Raw genomic sequence first — 20,317 nt, forward strand, 5'->3', positions numbered from 1 at the left:
CCCTAAAATGGGGGGACTACAGTATGTACAAAAAGTGCTGTAATTTCTAAACAGCTCACCTGATATGACCCTCAAATTAAAGCTGACAGTGTGCACCTTAACCTCATAGGTTTAACCTACATCCAAAGTGCTGGAGAACAGAGCCAAAACAACACTAAATGTGTCACAGTGTGTGTGTGGGCTCGTATTACTATCCTCGTGGCTACCGGAAATCCCCAAAAGTCCCCACAAGGATAGCAAAACAAGGAAAATTCTCCCTTGTGGGAATATCTCCCAGGTCCCCATGAGGACAAAGGCTGTTTTGAACGTAGGGGTCAGGTTTAAGGTTAGAATTAGGGTTAGAATTTAGGTTTAGGGGTTAGGGAAAATAGGATTTTGAATGGAAATACATTTTAGGTCTCCACAAGGATCCACAAGGATCGTAAAACATTTACTATGTGTGTGTGTACATGGATTAGACACTGCCCATTTCCCAAAGTTGACACAAATTTTTTACCTGGGTGATATTTCCGTAGACTGTAGGGTATTTCAGAAAGCAGGATCAAAGGGTTTCCTAAAGATTCTACGTAGTAATCCATAGTAAAACATTTTATCAGGATCTTGGAAGTGGAAGTGAAATACAACTCTCAACGTGAATGGAAGCAATGGGCAATTCGTTTTTATAAATCCAACACTTTATTTGGAATTCGGAACAAATATTCCACAATCCCATTGCAAATTGTTCAATATCAATCTAGTTTTTGTAATAACTAATGTTTATTGGTAGAATGATCGAATACATCAATGGTCCAGTCTGTGGTGGAGAAAGGGGGTTGGGTTTAAAGCGGAAGAAGAAAAGGCCCGCAGTGATTTCAGTTTGCTCTCCAACCAGAGACAACAATGACGTGACATAGCAATTATGAGAACTATTGGTTTTGTAACACAAGACATTTTTACTCAAATAAAAAAAAACATACAATCAAGCTCACAGACACGAAGCTCACACAGAACTGACACAGGAAGCACCTAGGTAAGTTAGTGCACACACGTTTGCGCTCACACAAACAATGCCACCCACACGTTACCACTCTTTCACACAGACACAGATGCACACACACAGACCAACACACATCCCCAGACAGTGTGACAGACAGTGTCACTCCCGGGGCTGGATGTCCAAAATGTTCTCAGCCAGGCTGGTGAGTTTGCTGTCTTCCAGTGCTCTGACCAGCCGGCCCAGTCGTGCCGCCCTCCCCTCCGCCTGGATGAAGCGGCTCAGCAGCTGATAGGCCTGCTCGTACAGCCCCTCCCTCTCATACTCGTAGGCCAGGTTGTCTATGGCCGGCCCCTTCAGAGCACGGCAGTTCTTGCCCAAAGCCCGCCCCACTTTCCTCCAGTCCCGCCCAACGCCGTTGGAGAACCGCTGCAGGTCCCCCGCCGCCAGCATGCGGTCCTCTGATAGGTCAGGAGACAGAGTGGGAGGGGCTGTTAGAGACATGCATCCAGAATCTATATGTAAGACGTGGTGTAAGTAAGTAAAATACAACAGCAACCTTCCAGGTACTGGCCCTCCTCTCTTACCTCTAGGCTACCCTGCCGTCCCGGGTGTAGTAGATGACCCATAATGAGTGTCCTCTATACCAGAGATTGGGCAAGCTATAATGGTCCTCTTCCTCAAAGGACCACTTAGATTAAAACCAGCACTTGAGCCGACTAAAAGTGTCATCAAACTATTTGAGGCACAGGTCAATATCCTTCCATAGAACAGTGGTGGTTTACTGACCGAGAGGTGAGAAACACTGTTCTATCCCAGTGTATGAATGTAGAGGACCCTGGGGACAGCTCCCTGCTGAACCCCCACTGATGATAAGAAGCAGCCATGGAAGCCAGAGCCAACTCACCAAACACCCTCTTCTGGAACAGGAAACAGTTGCTGGGCACGGGGGGCTCTTCCTGTGTGAGGGTGGGTGGCTGGGGGATGTGACCCAAGGCCTGGCTCTGCAGCTGCTGGTCCAGCTCAGCAATCTCATCATCCCGTAGGCGCTCCGGCTGACAGGAAGTGACATCAACATTTAGAACACCTCATAGTGAGTCATAAGGCACAGCAGAGCACCTGTCAGGTATAGATTGGTGAATTATTACTTGTGATCTGTTTATCATATATTACCAGTAACAACACCACTATATATGGATTCTAACTGGTATATAGTATATTACCTGTGACTGGTGGATGTGCTGCAGACAGAGTTCCAGGTCGTCCAGACAAAAGTCCAAAGTGTGCGTCCCGGCTTTGAGCTGGGTTTCCAAGGCAAGCTCCTGTGGGACGTGGAGGAGGCGGCAGGTGTGCTGGGAGAGAAACTGTTGTACGGCACCGGAGCCATAGCTCTGCAGGAACCTGCGGCACGCCGCCACATCCACAAACTTCACCTCCACACCCAGCAGAGGATCTGCATCGTGCAGCTTCAGGATCTCGTACCCCTCCAGCCCACCAGCTGAGTCTGGGACACAGGCCAGGTAAGGTCAAAGGTTAGAGGTAACCATAGCGAATCACTGGCACAATTGTAATATTTTTCACTGTGACCATAAAATAAATATAACCTGACTGTCTGCCTCCACTACTCTGGTCCAGGCAGAGCTCTGAGCTCAACCGTGTTATGACTTCCTAAAAGATCTCCCAGCGTTTATCTGACAGCAGTTTTTCATAAGCTTTTAACTATATTCATCCCCTCAGGAGATAAGCAGGTCACACTGCAACACTAGCCCTTTTTCACTCCCCATGACCACCAAGCTAAGCCTTTCTTTCTATCAATAATACATCTGCCTCACCCAATGCTCAGCATGCTCCCTACGCTAGCTGGAGACCGGATGGCCTGATGTGGCTCACCTGTGAGTGTCAGCTTGAGGACTTTGAAGACGCTGAACTTGCCCTGCTGGTCTTTGTAGAGAGAGAGCAGGTTCACTGCGGGACAGGAGCGCAGGAAGAGAACCACACATCCTGTCCACGGGCCAACCTCCACACTCAGTGCCACCATTTTCTAAAATATCATATGGAACAACATCCCATATAAGATTAAAGTTCATAATGTCTCTGCTCTGTATGCTACTATTCAGACATTATGCTGAATTTTGTACAGCACAGGAGCTTGTACTTACATTCTTACATACACAGTACACAGTACACAGTACACACAGACTCCCCACTTGACATTATCACACGCATGCGCACTAACAGAAACAGACATGCATGTTGTCCTATAAATAGTTAATGGGAACTGTCTCTGTCCCGGCCTCGTTCCCCTTTTCCCTCTCATACACATCACACCTCCTCTCTCCTGCCTCTCTCAACTAAACATACAGTACCTTTTCATCCATTATGTCCATTGTTTGGGCATTCCCGTCATCTGACCTCAGCTGTCACAAGTTTCTTCTGTGTTCCCTTCAAGCCTCTTCCTTCCTGCAGAGATAGAACAGATATATTACTCAGGCAATCAACAGTCTGAGTTCAAAGGCCAAGACACATCAATCAAATCCATCCTGGTATTAAAAAGAGTCAGGATCCAGATGCAGTCACAATACAATGCAACCTCTCTCTCACTATATATTATCTCACTCCACTATTCTTATCTTACCCTATCTTATCCCCTATATGTTATTACATTAATTTACTATTTTATGTCCCTTTACTACCCAGGGGCGTTTCTAGGATTTGAAGACATTAGGGGCTTAGCCCAAAGCCAGTAGGGGGGTAGAGGGGCATTATCCCCCAGCAAAAATCGAAGGAATTTCAACAGCTAAATGCATTAATTTGGTGCACTTTGAGATTAATATTGAGAGATTAGAATGTTGAGAGAATATATATTTTTCTGGTAACTTGCACCTTCCCACCTGCCACAGGGTCTCTCTACTCTGGAACACATACATCTACAGTGTATTGCCAAAAACCACTAAGACAAAACTGACTAAAGTCCCACAGTACCCAAACAGCCTTTCTATCTACACACACACAGTAATTAGAATCCATAGGGAAGCTTTAAATGATAGTCTACTGTGTGCTCACCCCTCCTCTAGCTCTCTCCATCACTTTCTATGTGTCGTCTGTTGCTGTCTCTTAGTATTCTATGTTGCTGTATTTTGTCTACCCTCCTCTCTCATCCTGTACTGGTTGTAAAAAGTGTTAAAGTAAATAATTATTTTAATAGTAATTTCACATGACTTTTCACCTTACCTGCAAATTCTTTATAAGCCATGTTTAATTTTTTCACTGTCTGAATTTCACTTCTTATAATTTGTGCAAATAAATAAAACAAATTAGATTCTTTAGAGCAGCTTGAAGTGATACAGTCTATTGTGTGCTCAATCCACCTGCCCTCTTCTGTTACTTTCTATGTGTCTTGCCTGTTGCTGTCTGTGTCTTGTTTGTTACCATCTCCCTTGTCTATCCTCTTCTGTTATGGCCTGTTCTGTTCTTCTGGTGTCTCTCTTCATCATATCCTATTCTTCTGTTGCTGTCTCTGTGTCTTGTCTGGTGTCTCGCTGCACCATCTACATTTATGTTGCTGTCTCTGTGTCTTGTTTGGTGTGTTTCTTTAGTTTTGCAATCCAAAACGGTCAAGGGGATACTGGGGTAGCTTAACTTGTTTTGGACCTGTGCCCAGGTCACCTAAATCATCCTCTTCCCTACCATTTGCCACTGGCTGCTGCTGTTCTAATTGCTCCACTGGCCTGCCGTTCTCATCTGTCCTCCTCCTCCTATCTAAAAGGTAGCAAGGTGCAGCATGTCATTAGTTCGTTTTGAAGGGCGACTGCACTTCCTGATTTGGCCTTGTTTTAGATTTGGTTCAATAAGAAATGCTAGCGGCCATGACTGAATTCAAATGTGAGTTGCTTTTGGGGTGTGGTTTGATGTGGGTGTATCGTGTGTATGTTCACAGGCAAGAAGAATTAGCCAAATTATATTGCCAATTAGCTTCAGCCGGTTGGTGTGTGACCTGACTTTGGATAGCCTATCTCCAGGGCTAGTTATGGACAGTAAATAAATTACACAACGTAAATGAGAGAATATTTTCATGCTTAAAATCTAAAACAAGACCTTCTAGTTTTCTCATGGAATGCTTTTAACATTTGTATTTGAAATACTAGAATTTATAGTTGGTTTGAGGTTTTTAAGTCATTGAAATTTGGAGCTATTGGAATTTTAACATATTGTCCCATGTACATTGTGTAATTTACAGAGCCCCATAGGGATATCCAAAGTCAAATTGAATTTACCACAGGCATTATGATCGGGTCGCATGCAGCTGCACTCCGAATTGATTTTTACTTGTGTCCTGCCAGCTGTGGGCAGGATTGAAACAAACCCAACCTTCATTTACGTTGTGATGCAGTCACAACCACAAGTCTCACAAAACTCAGTTTTGGACAAGACTGACTTTATGACCAAAATTATCCTATTTACACTTTGTAGTTCATTTTGACAGTAGAATAAATGTTTCCGACTCATATATTTTTAGGGGCAGTTGCTATTTAAAGTTAGTTTAAAGTTATGACCGGGCAACTGTAAATAAAAATTCAAGTGTCCACATAACAGCACAACACAACTCCAAACATGACAGGTAAGAAACTACATAGCCCCTATGCCAGGGATGGGCAACTCCAGTCCCACCCCATCCCAGGCAAACACAGCTGATTAAACTAATTACATTCTAAACTGAAGATCATGATTAGTTGATTATTGGAGTCAGTTTTTTTTGCCGAGGCAAAAGTTTTACACCAATCAGGCCTCCGAGGACTGGAGTTGCCCATCCCTGCCCTAGGCTATATGACTATAAAGAGACATGAGCCAAAAATATTGACCTGTAGAAGTTGTAAAACCTCTATGAATAATTTAAGTCAGTTCTACCAGCTAATGTAAATGAAATCCAAATAAAAATCCATTTAAATTACAGGTTGTAATGCAACAAAATAGGAAAAACGCCAAGGGGGTGAATAGTTTTGCAAGCACTGTATACACATGGTATACATGGAGTACTCAGTGCAATTAAATGCTGACTTGCAGGTTAACCTGTCGACAATGCAACAACAATAGAAAAGGTAAGTAGCTAAGTGAATAAAAAGACTAATAAAAATAAAAGCTCAATTAAATAATTTCCACAATTTAATGTTTTTTTTTTTACAAATAGTTACATAGCCTATATGGAAGTAACAGACATGAGCCAAGCATTTTTACTTGTAGAATGGAATAGGTTATAAGACTTCTATGATTCATTTCATTTTGTCAGTTCTATCACCTCATCATTGCTTATCTTAAACAAGATTAAATATAATGTTGTAGTAAAGTTCAGCTTCAGTTCACAGGGAGGCACTGTCACTTTCAGAAGATATGGGGCGCGTTTCAGTTGTAAGGCTAAAGCAAATGACTGTAGACTAAAGTCGAGGAGTGAAGTTGGGGGGATGTGCATCTGCAACAGCCGAAAATGGGACACTAATGTGGTTTTCCAACCGCAAGCCTCAGATCAACATGGCAGTGTTGCCATTGTTAATAAAAGTTTTTCTTTATAATGTCAAAATAAACATGGCTCCAACCCCCATATTACAAACTCACAAACTGAAATCATATAGTGTGTATAGTATAGTATGTATAGTGTGTATAGTATATATATAGTGTGTATAGTATGTATAATATAGTATGTATAGTATAGTATGTAAAGTGAGTAAGGTATAGTATATGTATAGTGTGTACAGTATAGTATGTATAGTATAGTATGTATAGTATGTATAGTGCATATAGTATAGTATGTATACTGTGTGTAGTATGTATAGTGTGTATACTATAGCATGTATAGTATGTATAGTTAGGAACAGGCAGTTAGGAAAGCAAAGGCTAGCTTTTTCAAACATAAATTTGCATCCTGTAGCACAAACTCCAAAAAGTTCTGGGACACTGTAAAGTCCATGAAGAATAAGAGCACCTCCTCCCAGCTGCCCACTGCACTGAGGCTAGGAAACACTGTCACCACCGATAAATCTACGAAAATCGAAAATTTCAATAAGCATTTTTCTACGGCTGGCCATGCTTTCCACCTGGCTACCCTTACCCCGGTCAACAGCTCAGCACCCCCCACAGCAACTTGCCCAAGCCTCCCCCACTTCTCCTTCACCCAAATCCAGACAGCTGATGTTCTGAAAGAGCTGCAAAATCTGGACCCCTACAAATCAGCTGGGCTAGACAATCTGGACCCTCTCTTTCTAAAATTATCGGCCGTAATTGTTGCAACCCCTATTACTAGCCTGTTCAACCTCTCTTTCGTATCGTCTGAGATCCCTAAAGATTGGAAAGCTGCCGCGGTCACCCCCCTCTTCAAAGGGGGAGACACTCTAGACCCAAACAGTTACAGACCTATATATATCCTGCCCTTTCTAAAGTCTTCGAAAGCCAAGTTAACAAAAAGATCACTGACCATTTCGAATCCCACCGTAGCTTCTCCGCTATGCAATCTGGTTTCCGAGCTGGTCATGGGTGAACCTCAGCCACGCTCAAGGTCCTAAACGATATCATAACCGCCATCAATAAAAGATAATACTGTGCAGCCGCATTCATCGACGTGGCCAAGGCTTTCGACTCTGTCAATCACCGCATTCTTATCGGCAGACTCAACAGCCTTGGTTTCTCAAATGACTGTCTCGCCTGGCTCACCAACAACTTTTCAGATAGAGTTCAGTGTGTCAAATCGGAGGGCCTGTTGTCCGGACCTCTAGCAGTCTCTATGGGTGTGCCACAGGGTTCAATTCTCGGGGCCGACTCTTTTCTCTGTATACATCAGTGATGTCGCTCTTGCTGCTGGTGATTCTCTGATCCACCTGTACGCAGACGACACCATTCTGTATACTTCTGGCCCTTCATTGGACACTGTGTTAACAAACCTCCAGACAAGCTTCAATGCCATACAACTCTCCTTCTGTGGCCTCCAACTGCTCTTAAATGCTAGTAAAACTAAGTGCATGCTCTTCAACCGATTGCTGCCCGCACCTGCCCACCCGCCCGCCCGTCTAGCATCACTATTCTGGACGGTTCTGACTTAGAATATGTGGACAACTACAAATACCTAGGTGTCTGGTTAGACTGTAAACTCTCCTTCCAGACCCGCATTAAGCATCTCCAATCCAAAATTAAATCTAGAACCGGCTTCCTATTTCGCAACAAAGCATCCTTCACTCATGCTGCCAAACATACCCTCGTAAAACTGACTATCCTACTGATCCTTGACTTTGGCGATGTCATTTACAAATTAGCCTCCAACACTCTACTCAGCAAATTGGATGTAGTCTATCACAGTGCCACCCGTTTTGTCACCAAAGCCCCATATACTACCCACAACTGCGACCTGTATGCTCTCGTTGGCTGGCCCTCGCTTCATATTCGTCGCCAAACCCACTGGCTCCAGGTCATCTATAAGTCTTTGCTAGGTAAAGCCCCGCCTTATCTCAGCTCACTGGTCACCATAGCAGCACTCACCCGTAGCACGCGCTCCAGCAGGTATATTTCATTGGTCATCCCCAAAGCCAACTACTCCTTTGGTTGCCTTTCCTTACAGTTCTCTGCTGCCAGTGACTGGAACGAATTGCAAAAATCACTGAAGCTGGAGTCTTATATCTCCCTCACTAACTTTAAGCATCAGCTGTCAGAGCAGCTTACCGATCATTGCACCTGTACACAGCCCATCTGTAAATAGCACACCCAACAATCTCATCCCCATATTGTTATTTTTTTGTTGTTGCTCCTTCGCACCCCAGTATCTTTACTTGCACATTCATCTGATGCTCATCTATCACTCCAGTGTTAATGTTAAATTGTAACTATTTCGCCACTATGGCCTATTTATTGCCTTACCTCCCTAATCTTACGACATTTGCACACACTGTATATAGATTTTTCTATTGTGTTATTGACTGTACGTTTGTTTATCCCATGTGTAACTCTGTGTTGTTTGTATCGCACTGCTTTGCTTTATCTTGGCCAGGTCGCAGTTGTAAATGAGAACTTGTTCTCAACTGGCCTACCTAGTTAATAACGGTGAAATATATACACTGCTCAAAAAAATAAAGGGAACACTTAAACAACACAATGTAACTCCAAGTCAATCACACTTCTGTGAAATCAAACTGTCCACTTAGGAAGCAACACTGATTGACAATAAATTTCACATGCTGTTGTGCAAATGGAATAGACAACAGGTGGAAATTATAGGCAATTAGCAAGACACCCCCAATAAAGGAGTGGTTCTGCAGGTGGTGACCACAGACCACTTCTCAGTTCCTATGCTTCCTGGCTGATGTTTTGGTCACTTTTAATGCTGGCAGTGCTTTCACTCTAGTGGTAGCATGAGACAGTCTACAACCCACACAAGTGGCTCATGTAGTGCAGCTCATCCAGGATGGCACATCAATGCGAGCTGTGGCAAGAAGGTTTGCTGTGTCTGTCAGCGTAGTGTCCAGAGCATGGAGGCACTACCAGGAGACAGGCCAGTACATCAGGAGATGTGGAGGAGGCCGTAGGAGGGCAACAACCCAGCAGCAGGACCGCTACCTCCGCCTTTGTGCAAGGAGGAGCAGGAGGAGCACTGCCAGAGCCCTGCAAAATGACCTCCAGCAGGCCACAAATGTGCATGTGTCTGCTCAAACGGTCAGAAACAGACTCCATGAGGGTGGTATGAGGGCCCGACGTCCACAGGTGGGGGTTGTGCTTACAGCCCAACACCGTGCAGGACGTTTGGCATTTGCCAGAGAACACCAAGATTGGCAAATTCGCCACTGGCGCCCTGTGCTCTTCACAGATGAAAGCAGGTTCACACTGAGCACATGTGACAGACGTGACAGAGTCTGGAGACGCCGTGGAGAACGTTCTGCTGCCTGCAACATCCTCCAGCATGACCGGTTTGGCGGTGGGTCAGTCATGGTGTGGGGTGGCATTTCTTTGGGGGGCCACACAGCCCTCCATGTGCTCGCCAGAGGTAGCCTGACTGCCATTAGGTACCGAGATGAGATCCTCAGACCCCTTGTGAGACCATATGCTGGTGCGGTTGGCCCTGGGTTCCTCCTAATGCAAGAAAATGCTAGACCTCATGTGGCTGGAGTGTGTCAGCAGTTCCTGCAAGAGGAAGGCATTGATGCTATGGACTGGCCCGCCCGTTCCCCAGACCTGAATCCAATTGAGCACATCTGGGACATCATGTCTCGCTCCATCCACCAACGCCACGTTACACCACAGACTGTCCAGGAGTTGGCGGATGCTTTAGTCCAGGTCTGGGAGGAGATCCCTCAGGAGACCATCCGTCACCTCATCAGGAGCATGCCCAGGCATTGTAGGGAGGTCATACAGGCACGTGGAGGCCACACACACTACTGAGCCTCATTTTGACTTGTTTTAAGGACATTACATCAAAGTTGGATCAGCCTGTAGTGTGGTTTTCCACTTTAATTTTGAGTGTGACTCCAAATCCAGACCTCCATGGGTTGATAAATTGGATTTCCATTGATTATTTTTGTGTGATTTTGTTGTCAGCACATTCAACTATGTAAAGAAAAAAGTATTTAAGAAGATTATTTCATTCATTCAGATCTAGGATGTGTTTGAGCAGTGTATATATTTTTAAATAGTATAGTATGTATAGTGTGTAGGCCTACATTGTACAATCAATCAGTGAGAGCCTCAAATATCACATTCATATCCACTCTATACATGAAATGCGGCAAAGTTGGTTCCCTTTTCAGTTGTGTCTTTGGTCAAGTTTGCGTGGTCAAACAAAAAAACCCTAATGATTGGTTGACAATAGATCCTCCCACAAGGCAGGCGATGACTGGAGGATGAAGTTGATAAAGAGCAACTGCAAAAAATTGCAGTCATGACCTTTGATCAAATAATTTTTGTAAAGTTCATGCAGTAGACATGTAGTCGCAAGTTGGAAAACTTTTTATTAACCCCATAATGCAGCACACTTTGAAAGGCTGTGACCAACGATGGTCACCAACTTTAGAAAAGTGATCCTCTCGAACGCACTCATATGCTTTAATCAGAAAATCTTTTTCTCATGTCTTCTGTCTCAGCTAGCTAGCTAGCCAGCCAGTAGCTAACGAAGTGGCTAGCTAGCCAAGATAGCTACAGAAACGAAACCCATCAAATACACTCACTAGAAATAAACACTTTTCCTGATATCATTTTTTTAGCTTGCCCATTCACTAAATATACTGTTAAATAACTCTGACTGACAGCGTAAGGATGCTGAGTGCTAATGCTAGCTTATTAGTATTAGCAAACCCTTATGCTGAGGGAGACTAGCTAGTAAGCTACCACCAACCCTGCACAAACCTGTGGTTAACTCTGCTGCTGCTGCTTTGACTTTCTGGCTGTTCTGCCCTCTCCACCTGCTCGCTTTTTCTGCCACTCTTTTGAAAGAAGTTCTGAATATCCAGACTCTAACTGAGTGACAGGCATTTTGCTGAGTAATGACATCGACATCTACCAGTGCTGTAAGGGTGGGGGAGGGGTCAAAGGACATGAGCGGTCCACTGCGCTGTGAAATCTCAATCAATCACAGCAGGCACTGCGTCACTCCAGGGTCTTCTTGCAGTGCCTAGCGCAGTATATTGTATTGTTTATTTTTGTAATAAAAATGTGTAGTGATGTGTGTTTATGGAAACTTATATCAGACTGAAATGTGAAAAACAATGTTTGGGGCTGAATCCTAAACATCCGGGGCTAAGGCCCCAGAAGCCCAGACCTAATGATGCCACTGCTACTACCCCAACCTACTCACTCACACACACAGTCCACCCTCTCTTAATGCCTGACCTCAACCTAACCCCTATCTCTGGTTAGACTTCTTTCAATGTGACTTGGGTCTGGTTTAGGGTCAAGTAAATGCTTGATGTGCTTGACCTGGGAGAGGGATAAATAAAGGGAAAATAGTATCTGAGCTGGATTATGCCCATATCCTCATATTATACTATTCATTTTGTATTTTATTTAACTAGGCAAGTCATTAAATAACAAATTCTTATTTACAATGACGGCCTACCCCGGCCAAGCTCTAACCTGGACGACTCGGGAGCCCAAAAGAATACATATACAAATCTAACTAACATGTGCATAACTTAGCCTACAATTCAGGGTTTAGAATTTGGCCTGCGGGTGATTTTATTTGGCCCAAGTGTTCTGAGCAAAGCAAAAAATATATATTTTTAAATTGCCGCCTATTGGGGAAGATAAAAGACTGTAAAATCACCAGGAAATCATCTCAAAGTAATTTTAATTTAGGAAATCTGTTCCCAAGTATTCCCACGCATAAATAGAGGCACATACAGTGCCTTCAGAAAGTATTCATACCCCTTGACTTATTTCACATTTTGTTTTGTTACAGCCTGAATTCAAAAATGATTTTTTTTTAAATGATGTCTTACCCATCTACACACAATACCCCATAATGACAAAGTGAAAACATCTTTTAAGACATTTTAGTATATTTATTGAAAATGAAATACATTAATATCATATTTACATAAGTATTCACACCCCTGAGTCAATACATTAGAATCACCTTTGGCAGCAATTACAGCTGTGAGTCTTTCTGGGTAAGTCTAACAGTTTTTAATTGTTTTATTCTTCAAGGTCTGTCAAGTTGGTTGTTGATCACTGCTAGTCAGACATTTTCAAGTCTTGCCATATATTTTCAAGCCGATTTAAGTCAAAACTGTAACTAGGCCACTCAGGAACATTCAATGTCATCTTGGTAAGCAACTCCAGTGTATATTTGGCCTTGTGTTTTAGGTTATTGTCCTGCTGAAAGGTAGATTCGCCTCCCAGTGTCTGTTGGAAAGCAGACTGAACCAGGTTTTCCTCTAAGATTTTGCCTTTGCTTAGCTCCATTCTGTTTCTTTTTATCCTAAAAAACTTCCTAGTCCTGGCCGGTGACAAGCATACCCATAATGACGCAGCCATCATCATGTTTGAAAATATGTAGAGTGATATGCATGTTTTGGAATATTTTTTATTCTGTACAGGCTTCCTTCTTTTCACTCTTCCATATAGGCTTATATTGTGGAGTAACTACAATGTTGTTGATCCATCCTCAGTTTTCTCCTATCACAGCAATTAAACTGTATAACTCTTTGAAAGTCACCATTGTGGCCTCATGGTGAAATCCCTGAACGGTTTCCTTCCTCTACGGCAACTGAGTTAGGAAGGACACCTGTATCTTTGTTGTGACTGGGTGTATTGATACACAATGCAAAGTGTAATTAATAACTTCACCATGCTCAAAGGGATATTCAATGTCTGCATTTTTTCTTTTTACCTATGCCCTTCTTTGCAAGGCATTGGAAAACCTCCCTGGCCTTTGTGGTTGAATTAGTGTTTGAAATTCTGAGAGACCTTACAGATAATTGTACAGTGCCTTCAGAAAGTATTCAGACCCCTTGACTTTTTCCACATTGTTACATTACAACCTTATTCTAAAATATTATTGTCCCGAAGCCACTCCTGCGTTGTCTTGGCTGTGTGCTTAGGGTCGTTGTCCTGTTAGATGGTGAACCTTCGCCCCCAGTCTGAGGTCCTGAGCTCTCTGGAGCAGGTTTTCATCAAGGATCTCTCTATACTTTGCTCCTTTCATCTTTGCCTCGATCCTGACTAGTCTCCCAGTCCCTGCCACTGAAAAACATTCCCACAGCATGGTGCCACAACCATGCTTCACTGTAGGGATGGTGCCAGGTTTCCTCCAGACGTGACGCTTGTCATTCAGGCAAAATAGTTCAATCTTGGTTTCATCAAACCAGAGAATCTTCTTTCTCATGGTCTGCGAGTCTTTAGATGCCTCTTGGCAAAGCGGGCTGTCATGTGCTTTTTACTGAGGAGTGGCTTCTGTCTGGCCACTCTACCATAAGGGCCTGATTGGTGGAGTGCTGCAGAGATGGTTGTTCTTCTGGAAGGTTCTCCCATCTCCATAGAGGAACTCTGGAGCTCTGTCAGAGTGACAAATCGGGTTCTTGGTCACCTCCCAGATCAAGGCCCTTCTCCCCCGATTGCTCAGTTTAAGAACGATGGAGGCCACTGTGTTCTTGGGGGCCTTCAATGCTGCAGAAATATTTTGGTACCCTTCCACAGATCTGTGCCTCGACACAATCCTGTCTCTGAGCTCTACGGACAATTCCTTCGACCTCATGGCTTGGTTTTTGCTCTGAGATGCACTGTCAACTGTGGGACCTTATATACACACAGGTGTGTGCCTTTCCAAATCATGTCCAATCATTGTAATTTACCACAGGTGGACTCTAATCAAGTTGTAGAAACATCAAGGATGATCAGTAGAAACAGGATGCACCTGAGCTTGATTTTGAGTCTCATAGCAAAGGGTCTGAATACTTGTGTAAATAAGGTATTTCAGTTTTTTATTTTTAATACATTTGAAAGAATTTCTACAAACCTCTTTTCACTTTGTCATTATGGGGTATTGTGTGTAGATTGCTGAAAAAAGTATAATATTTCATCAATTTTAGAATAAGGCTGTAACGTAACAAAATGTGGAAAAAGTCAAGGGGTCTGAATACTTTCCCAAGGCACCGTATGTGTGAGGTACAGAGATGAGGTAGTCATTCAAAAATCATGTTAAATTATTATTGCACACAGAGTGAGTCCATACTGTGACTTGTTAAGCACATTTTTACTCTTAAACTTATTAAGGCTTGCCATAACAAAAGGGGCTGAATACACAAAATACACATTTAATACATTTTGAATTCATGCTGTAATACAACAAAATGTAGAATAAATCAAGGGGTGTGAATACTCTCTGGAGGCACGGTATGTGATCGTTTCTCAATGTAATCAAGGTTTGAAATGATTCTGTTTTTGTCAAATACTATATGTTTGGGATTCTTGCTGTCAATTTGCAGTGTACAAATTATTTATAACTATGTTCCGGCCCCCCGCTCAAGGAAAAATCGGTCCACGGCTGAATGTAATTCTGGACCCCTGGCCTACATGTAATCATAAGCCATCATTACATTCATAGACCGGTAGTGTCATACATTACTAAAACTGAAAGTGTGCTGGATTAATTCACCAGATGTAGCCTAGAATACCATAGAGTGTATGAGGATTATGTCATCATCAAGAGTTTATTAATGCAACATTTAACATCCACCACCGCAGCGTCAAATACTAAAATCATCCTGCCAAGTGCCAACCAAAGGATTCCCTGGACATTGGGTCAATTCAGTGAATGCCATTCCTTAGATTAGGATGAAAACGAGAATCAGTCTACACGGTATAGACTGCCAAACAAGTTGAATTGGTCGGTTTCATTTTTGTAGTGAATACTTATATTGTAGTCTATAGAGAGCAATAGTAATGATTCATTGGGCAAAGCTTACGAGAAAATTGAGTTTTTGTAGGGTTTTTTCAATAAACGCAGAAAATAAGGCCTGTGGTAAACACAGGCTTAGAAGATTTTATAAGTTTTATTCTATGAGATAAATCTCTCTTTTTGTGAATTTTGAATCATGTACATTATAAACAAATACATTCATAAAGGTCATGTTAACTGACGAATAAATCAAATCAAATTGTATTGGTCACATGCACATGGTTAGCAGATGTTAATGCGAGTGTAGCAAAATGTTTGTGCTTGTAGTTCCAACAGTGCAGTAATATCTAACAAGTAATATCTAACAATTCCCCAACAACTACCTAATACACTCAGATCTAACAAGTAATCTAACAATTCCCCAACAACTACCTAATACACTCAGATCTAACAAGTAATCTAACAATTCCCCAACAACTACCTAATACACACAAATCTAAAGGGGTGAATGAGAATATGTACATATAAGTATATAGAACAAAATATATAAGATCTCTTAAGCCTGTGTTACCTCAGACCTTATTTTTGGTGTTTATTATTACAAACTGGTGAGCTCTATGACGGGTTAGACTAATGATTTAAATATACACTAGATGACTGACAGGGGGGGCGCTGTTTTGACGATACAAATATTTTGGAATATTTTATAATGCATTTCTTTGTTTTTGCCACGTTAATTCTATTACAGACACCTTAACGCATACTTTTGAATCATATTATGTGAGCTAAGCATACAAATAAAAATATATAAAAACATTTTCCTTAAAAGTATAATTTTATGTGTCTAATATGTCACTGTCCCCACTGCAACAAAATACTTAAATACATGTAAATTTGTCCTCGAAAGATTTAAATGAAATACTGAAGAATTCTATTCATAACTATGGAACTACTGCTTTTCTGAAGAGTGCCAATATGGCTTCAAAGTCTTTCATTGGCCAACACATAGCATCAGAAATCCAGGGTTTATATAAATCATTGGTTTAAACTACTGAGCCTACAAGACAGGTAGCACTGTGTGGTATGCAGTTCTGTGAAAACGCCAGTCCCGTGAGTCACATGTACATGATGACAGGAATTTCACTACATTCTCTCCTGCTATGAGGCAAGAATATGACACAGCAGACTGGTCTCATAGACTAGACGTAACATAGTAAATGTAAATCTGGGTCACTCAAATCAATATGATATGTTACGTTTGGTATAGTGAAAGAGATGGAGACCCGCACACTGTCGAAAAAAGGAATAATTCCAAAACGGAGGATTGAATGCAAAATAAAGACGTTTATTAGAACATCATGGTTCCCAAATAAATTAAAGGTATATTTACACTGAGAATGGCCTAAGGCTGAAACTTTGGTGTTTTGTTTTCCCTTTTCATTTATGCACTATGAATAACATCAACCAGGAAAAAACTAAAGGAGGGTGGTTGGTAGGGGTGGATGGGTGGGAATATAATGTGAATGTGTTCGAATCTCATCACGGACAACTTTAGCATTTTAGCTAATTAGCAACTTCCCCTAACCTTAACACTTTTAGCGAACCCTTCCCCTAACATAACTCTTCCCTAACCCTTTAACCTAACTTCAACCTTATCCCTAGAGCTAGCTAACGTTAGCCACAATAAAATAAATATTGTGTAACATATAATATGTTTTGGAAATTCAGAACATATTGTATGAATCACAATTTGTAACATATTGTAACGACCCTGGGTTTATAAGCCCGTCTATCGACTCTGCCGCTTGAGCATGCTTTTGTGGCACAGTCGATAGCGCGCTGGACTTCGGGCTAGAAGGTCGAGGGTTCGAGACCTGTGCCCTGCCTGTTTCATTACATTGGTGTCAGAAGTGGTCGAACCTTGCATCCACGACAGTACATGTGCTTGGCCGGTGAGCGCGTTCCTGTAAGACGTAGAGTCGCAAGCTAGCATGAGGACGCGCTCTTTGAAAGGAGGGAGTAGTGTAACGACCCTGGGTTTATAAGCGTGAATATCAACTCTGCCGCTTGAGCATGCTTTTGTGGCATAGTCAATGGCGCGCTGGCTTTTGGGCTAGAAGGTCGAGGGTTCGAGACCTGCGCCCTGCCTGTTTCATTACAATATGGTACAAATTGCAATTTGTAATGTCATATTAACAGTAATTTATAACATATCATACGAAATGGATGATGGACATCCACAAATTAATACTTCCCATACGAAATGTAACATGTCATACTAAATTAAGAAATGTCTTGCGTTTACGTACAGAATAATACGAAATGCTCTGAGACCACGTTGGACACAGTGCGGTTCAGACTTTTAGGAAATTAGAAAAGTAGACCTACTTTATAGTAAATTAAGCTGCACCAAACACCGCCTACTGACCTTCAATAATAATACAAAACTACTGGTGAAGTTTTAATCATACATTGAAGTTGTTACTAAACAGTAGCCTAATCAACAATAGAAAGGAATCATAGCAACTTGAATACATTTTCTTTCATGATTGACGTACTGTTATGCATTTGTTTAATGTCATTTGTGGCATTAACTGTTGTATAGGCTATAATTTCGTTTTGGGTTTAAAGTAAAATCATAATTGTATTGTTAACTTACCTTAAAAGAAAAACGTTGTAAGGACGGCAACACGACCTGACCACAGGAAAACACAGATACAGTAATAATTTCCCGACAGGCAATTGGTTACAGGGAAACCTGAGGCACTGTGATTGGTGAGAAAGAACATGCCGCTTCCCTATTGGTTAGAATCACGTATCTTTACAGGAAGGAAGTAGTTGACTGTTTTTTGTTGCTTGATTGGAAGGAAATATTTGTCGGAACTGATCCTTTACTGCTGTAGCCATTTGCTTGCAACTGTGTAGCTGTCGACAATGTTGAAATTATATAATTGCATGTACCCACTGAACATGACACTAAAGGCAAAATGAATTGACTGAGAAGCAACATACCAAATAAGAAACAGGTTATTTTGTTTTGGCCTATATAGATATATTTACTGTTATTTTATGTTTTTGGAACCAGGGCCGTGGGTGATGTTATTCATTTGCCTGGTTTAAATGTTGTAAACATGTATATTCCTTCCTCGAAGTAATCACTTGAATGTATGGGGGGTTCCTTACGTGCACATCCACATTGTCAGACAAGTGATTATTTCAGAGAAGGTAGGCCACATTTATTAAGCCATTTTGCCACAACTGTGGAAATATGCTCGAGGTCATTGTCCATTTGCGACCAAGCTTTAACTTCCTGACTGATGTTGCTTCAATATATCACTTTCAAAGGAAATACCTATGTTACAGACTGAAACTATGGCAACTGCTTGGGGACAAAAACAGGCCAGATGGAGCCTGTAAACAGAATAGAAAGGATTCACATAAAAAAAACAAAAATGATGTGAGCAAGGCCCGACAGTAAACTGTCGGTCTTATCTAAGCATGACAGGAAATGGCCTCACTATTAATCAGAGAGCACCTTCCAAGAAAATTCGGACAGGTGAAGTCAAGACTGACTTGAGCCCTCTCTTCCTCTCTCAGAATCTTATATGCCAGCGCTTCAAAGTGTGCAAAGCTAAAATATCACTATCGATTAATAAACCCTAGTGCTGAAATATATCTGTAGTGCTGTGTTACTGTCAAACACCCACACACATTAAACATGTTAGACTACTGTTCATCCCCAAGTATCCTCTTTGATCACAGCAGCAAGATTGTAATCATCACAAACACATTCTCTCTACTTCACTGCTGGGGGGGTTCCATTAACAATTGTGATTACCTTTGTGCAAAGGAAGGAACAAATTATTTTCAATAATTTTTATGATAAAGACCATTTTTACTTTGTGGTTGTGGAATGTAGTGAAAACCGTTTATCGTCCACACGTGCTAAAAAATAACTGCACCGCCTTCGCCCAATCTTGATTCGTCCAAATAATCAATGATGAAAACTCAAAACCAGGAACTACCGCTGCTAGTAATAACACATTCTATGTGAGCCTTGACAGTTTGACAGAGATTATGCCGCTTTTACATGCTAGTTGGATTTATGAAACTCATACATTTCCGATTTGCCAATTCGTAGAAAAAAGTTTCCATGATGACACACCTACCTCGATCGATGGGAGAATATTTGAAATAGACAAGACGGCAAAGTGCACATCGTTGGATTACTTAATGGAGCAAAACATTTATTTTAATAATGGAGCATTTTCGCACCACTTGCAATTGGACACAGACATTTTAGAAGATACGTTTGTTCGAATCGAGAACGAAGATAGTGTCGCCAAGTTAAAGTTGCTCGAAAATTCTGTGCTACACCAAACAGTACCCAACCTGTAACTCCCAGTAATGGATACCAAAAGCCTCTGGTTAAATCACAATATCTGGTGTAACAATCTATAGTTACAGTATGTAGCTCCATCCTTTGTCGAAATGTAACAGTCAGACTGCAACCATTGTTTCAATATTTTCACTAAGATGACTAAAAACTAAATAATGTATACCGATGTGTTTAAGTACTATGCAATGTATTTAAATAACTATATTTTGCTATGTAACTACTGTGTAAAAAAAGTGCCTTCTATGTAAAATATGAGTCATACGTAAATATAACAACAAATGCTGTAAGAAGAGGGGTTGGGACAATAAAAATACATTTAAAAAGATTAGTGAAATCATAGGTCTGCCAAACATCTAGCTGTTATTACTCATTTGTTATTCAGTTTGATATCCAAGTGAAGAATTTAACATCGGAGTGGTGGTTGTGCGAGTGTGTGTGGATTTGGTTTTCTAATGTTCAATCACTGCTCTGTAGTTTACTTTCCTTGCAGACAGATTCATTTTTACAGTGACAGCATGAATACTGTAAGATAGTTTGAACACATACTACAGACACACACAAATAAACTAGCAATATATAATAATAA

The 20,317-nt window shown here is 41.6% G+C and overlaps 1 protein-coding gene across 2 annotated transcripts; it reads right to left on the reverse strand.

Annotated features, from left to right (window-relative positions):
• Positions 1–652: 652 nt before the first annotated feature.
• LOC106587422 (tumor necrosis factor receptor type 1-associated DEATH domain protein) lies at positions 653–18,076 on the reverse strand. 2 transcript variants are annotated; one of them, XM_014175798.2, is made up of 6 exons: positions 17,992–18,076; positions 3,340–3,433; positions 2,864–3,014; positions 2,197–2,477; positions 1,881–2,028; positions 653–1,434 (listed from the first exon to the last, which is right to left on the reverse strand). In XM_014175798.2, the coding sequence occupies exons 2-6, from the start codon at positions 3,358–3,360 to the stop codon at positions 1,136–1,138; spliced, it is 900 nt and encodes a 299-aa protein (XP_014031273.1). In that variant the 5' UTR covers positions 3,361–3,433; positions 17,992–18,076; the 3' UTR covers positions 653–1,135. The 2 variants fall into 2 exon arrangements, with proteins under 2 accessions (XP_014031273.1, XP_014031274.1); XM_014175799.2 differs by lacking the exon at positions 17,992–18,076 and adding an exon at positions 7,437–7,455.
• Between the last annotated feature and the right edge of the window lie 2,241 nt (positions 18,077–20,317).

Source organism: Salmo salar, chromosome ssa26 (assembly GCF_905237065.1).
Source record: "Salmo salar chromosome ssa26, Ssal_v3.1, whole genome shotgun sequence".
NCBI classification, from domain to species: Eukaryota; Metazoa; Chordata; class Actinopteri; order Salmoniformes; family Salmonidae; genus Salmo; species Salmo salar.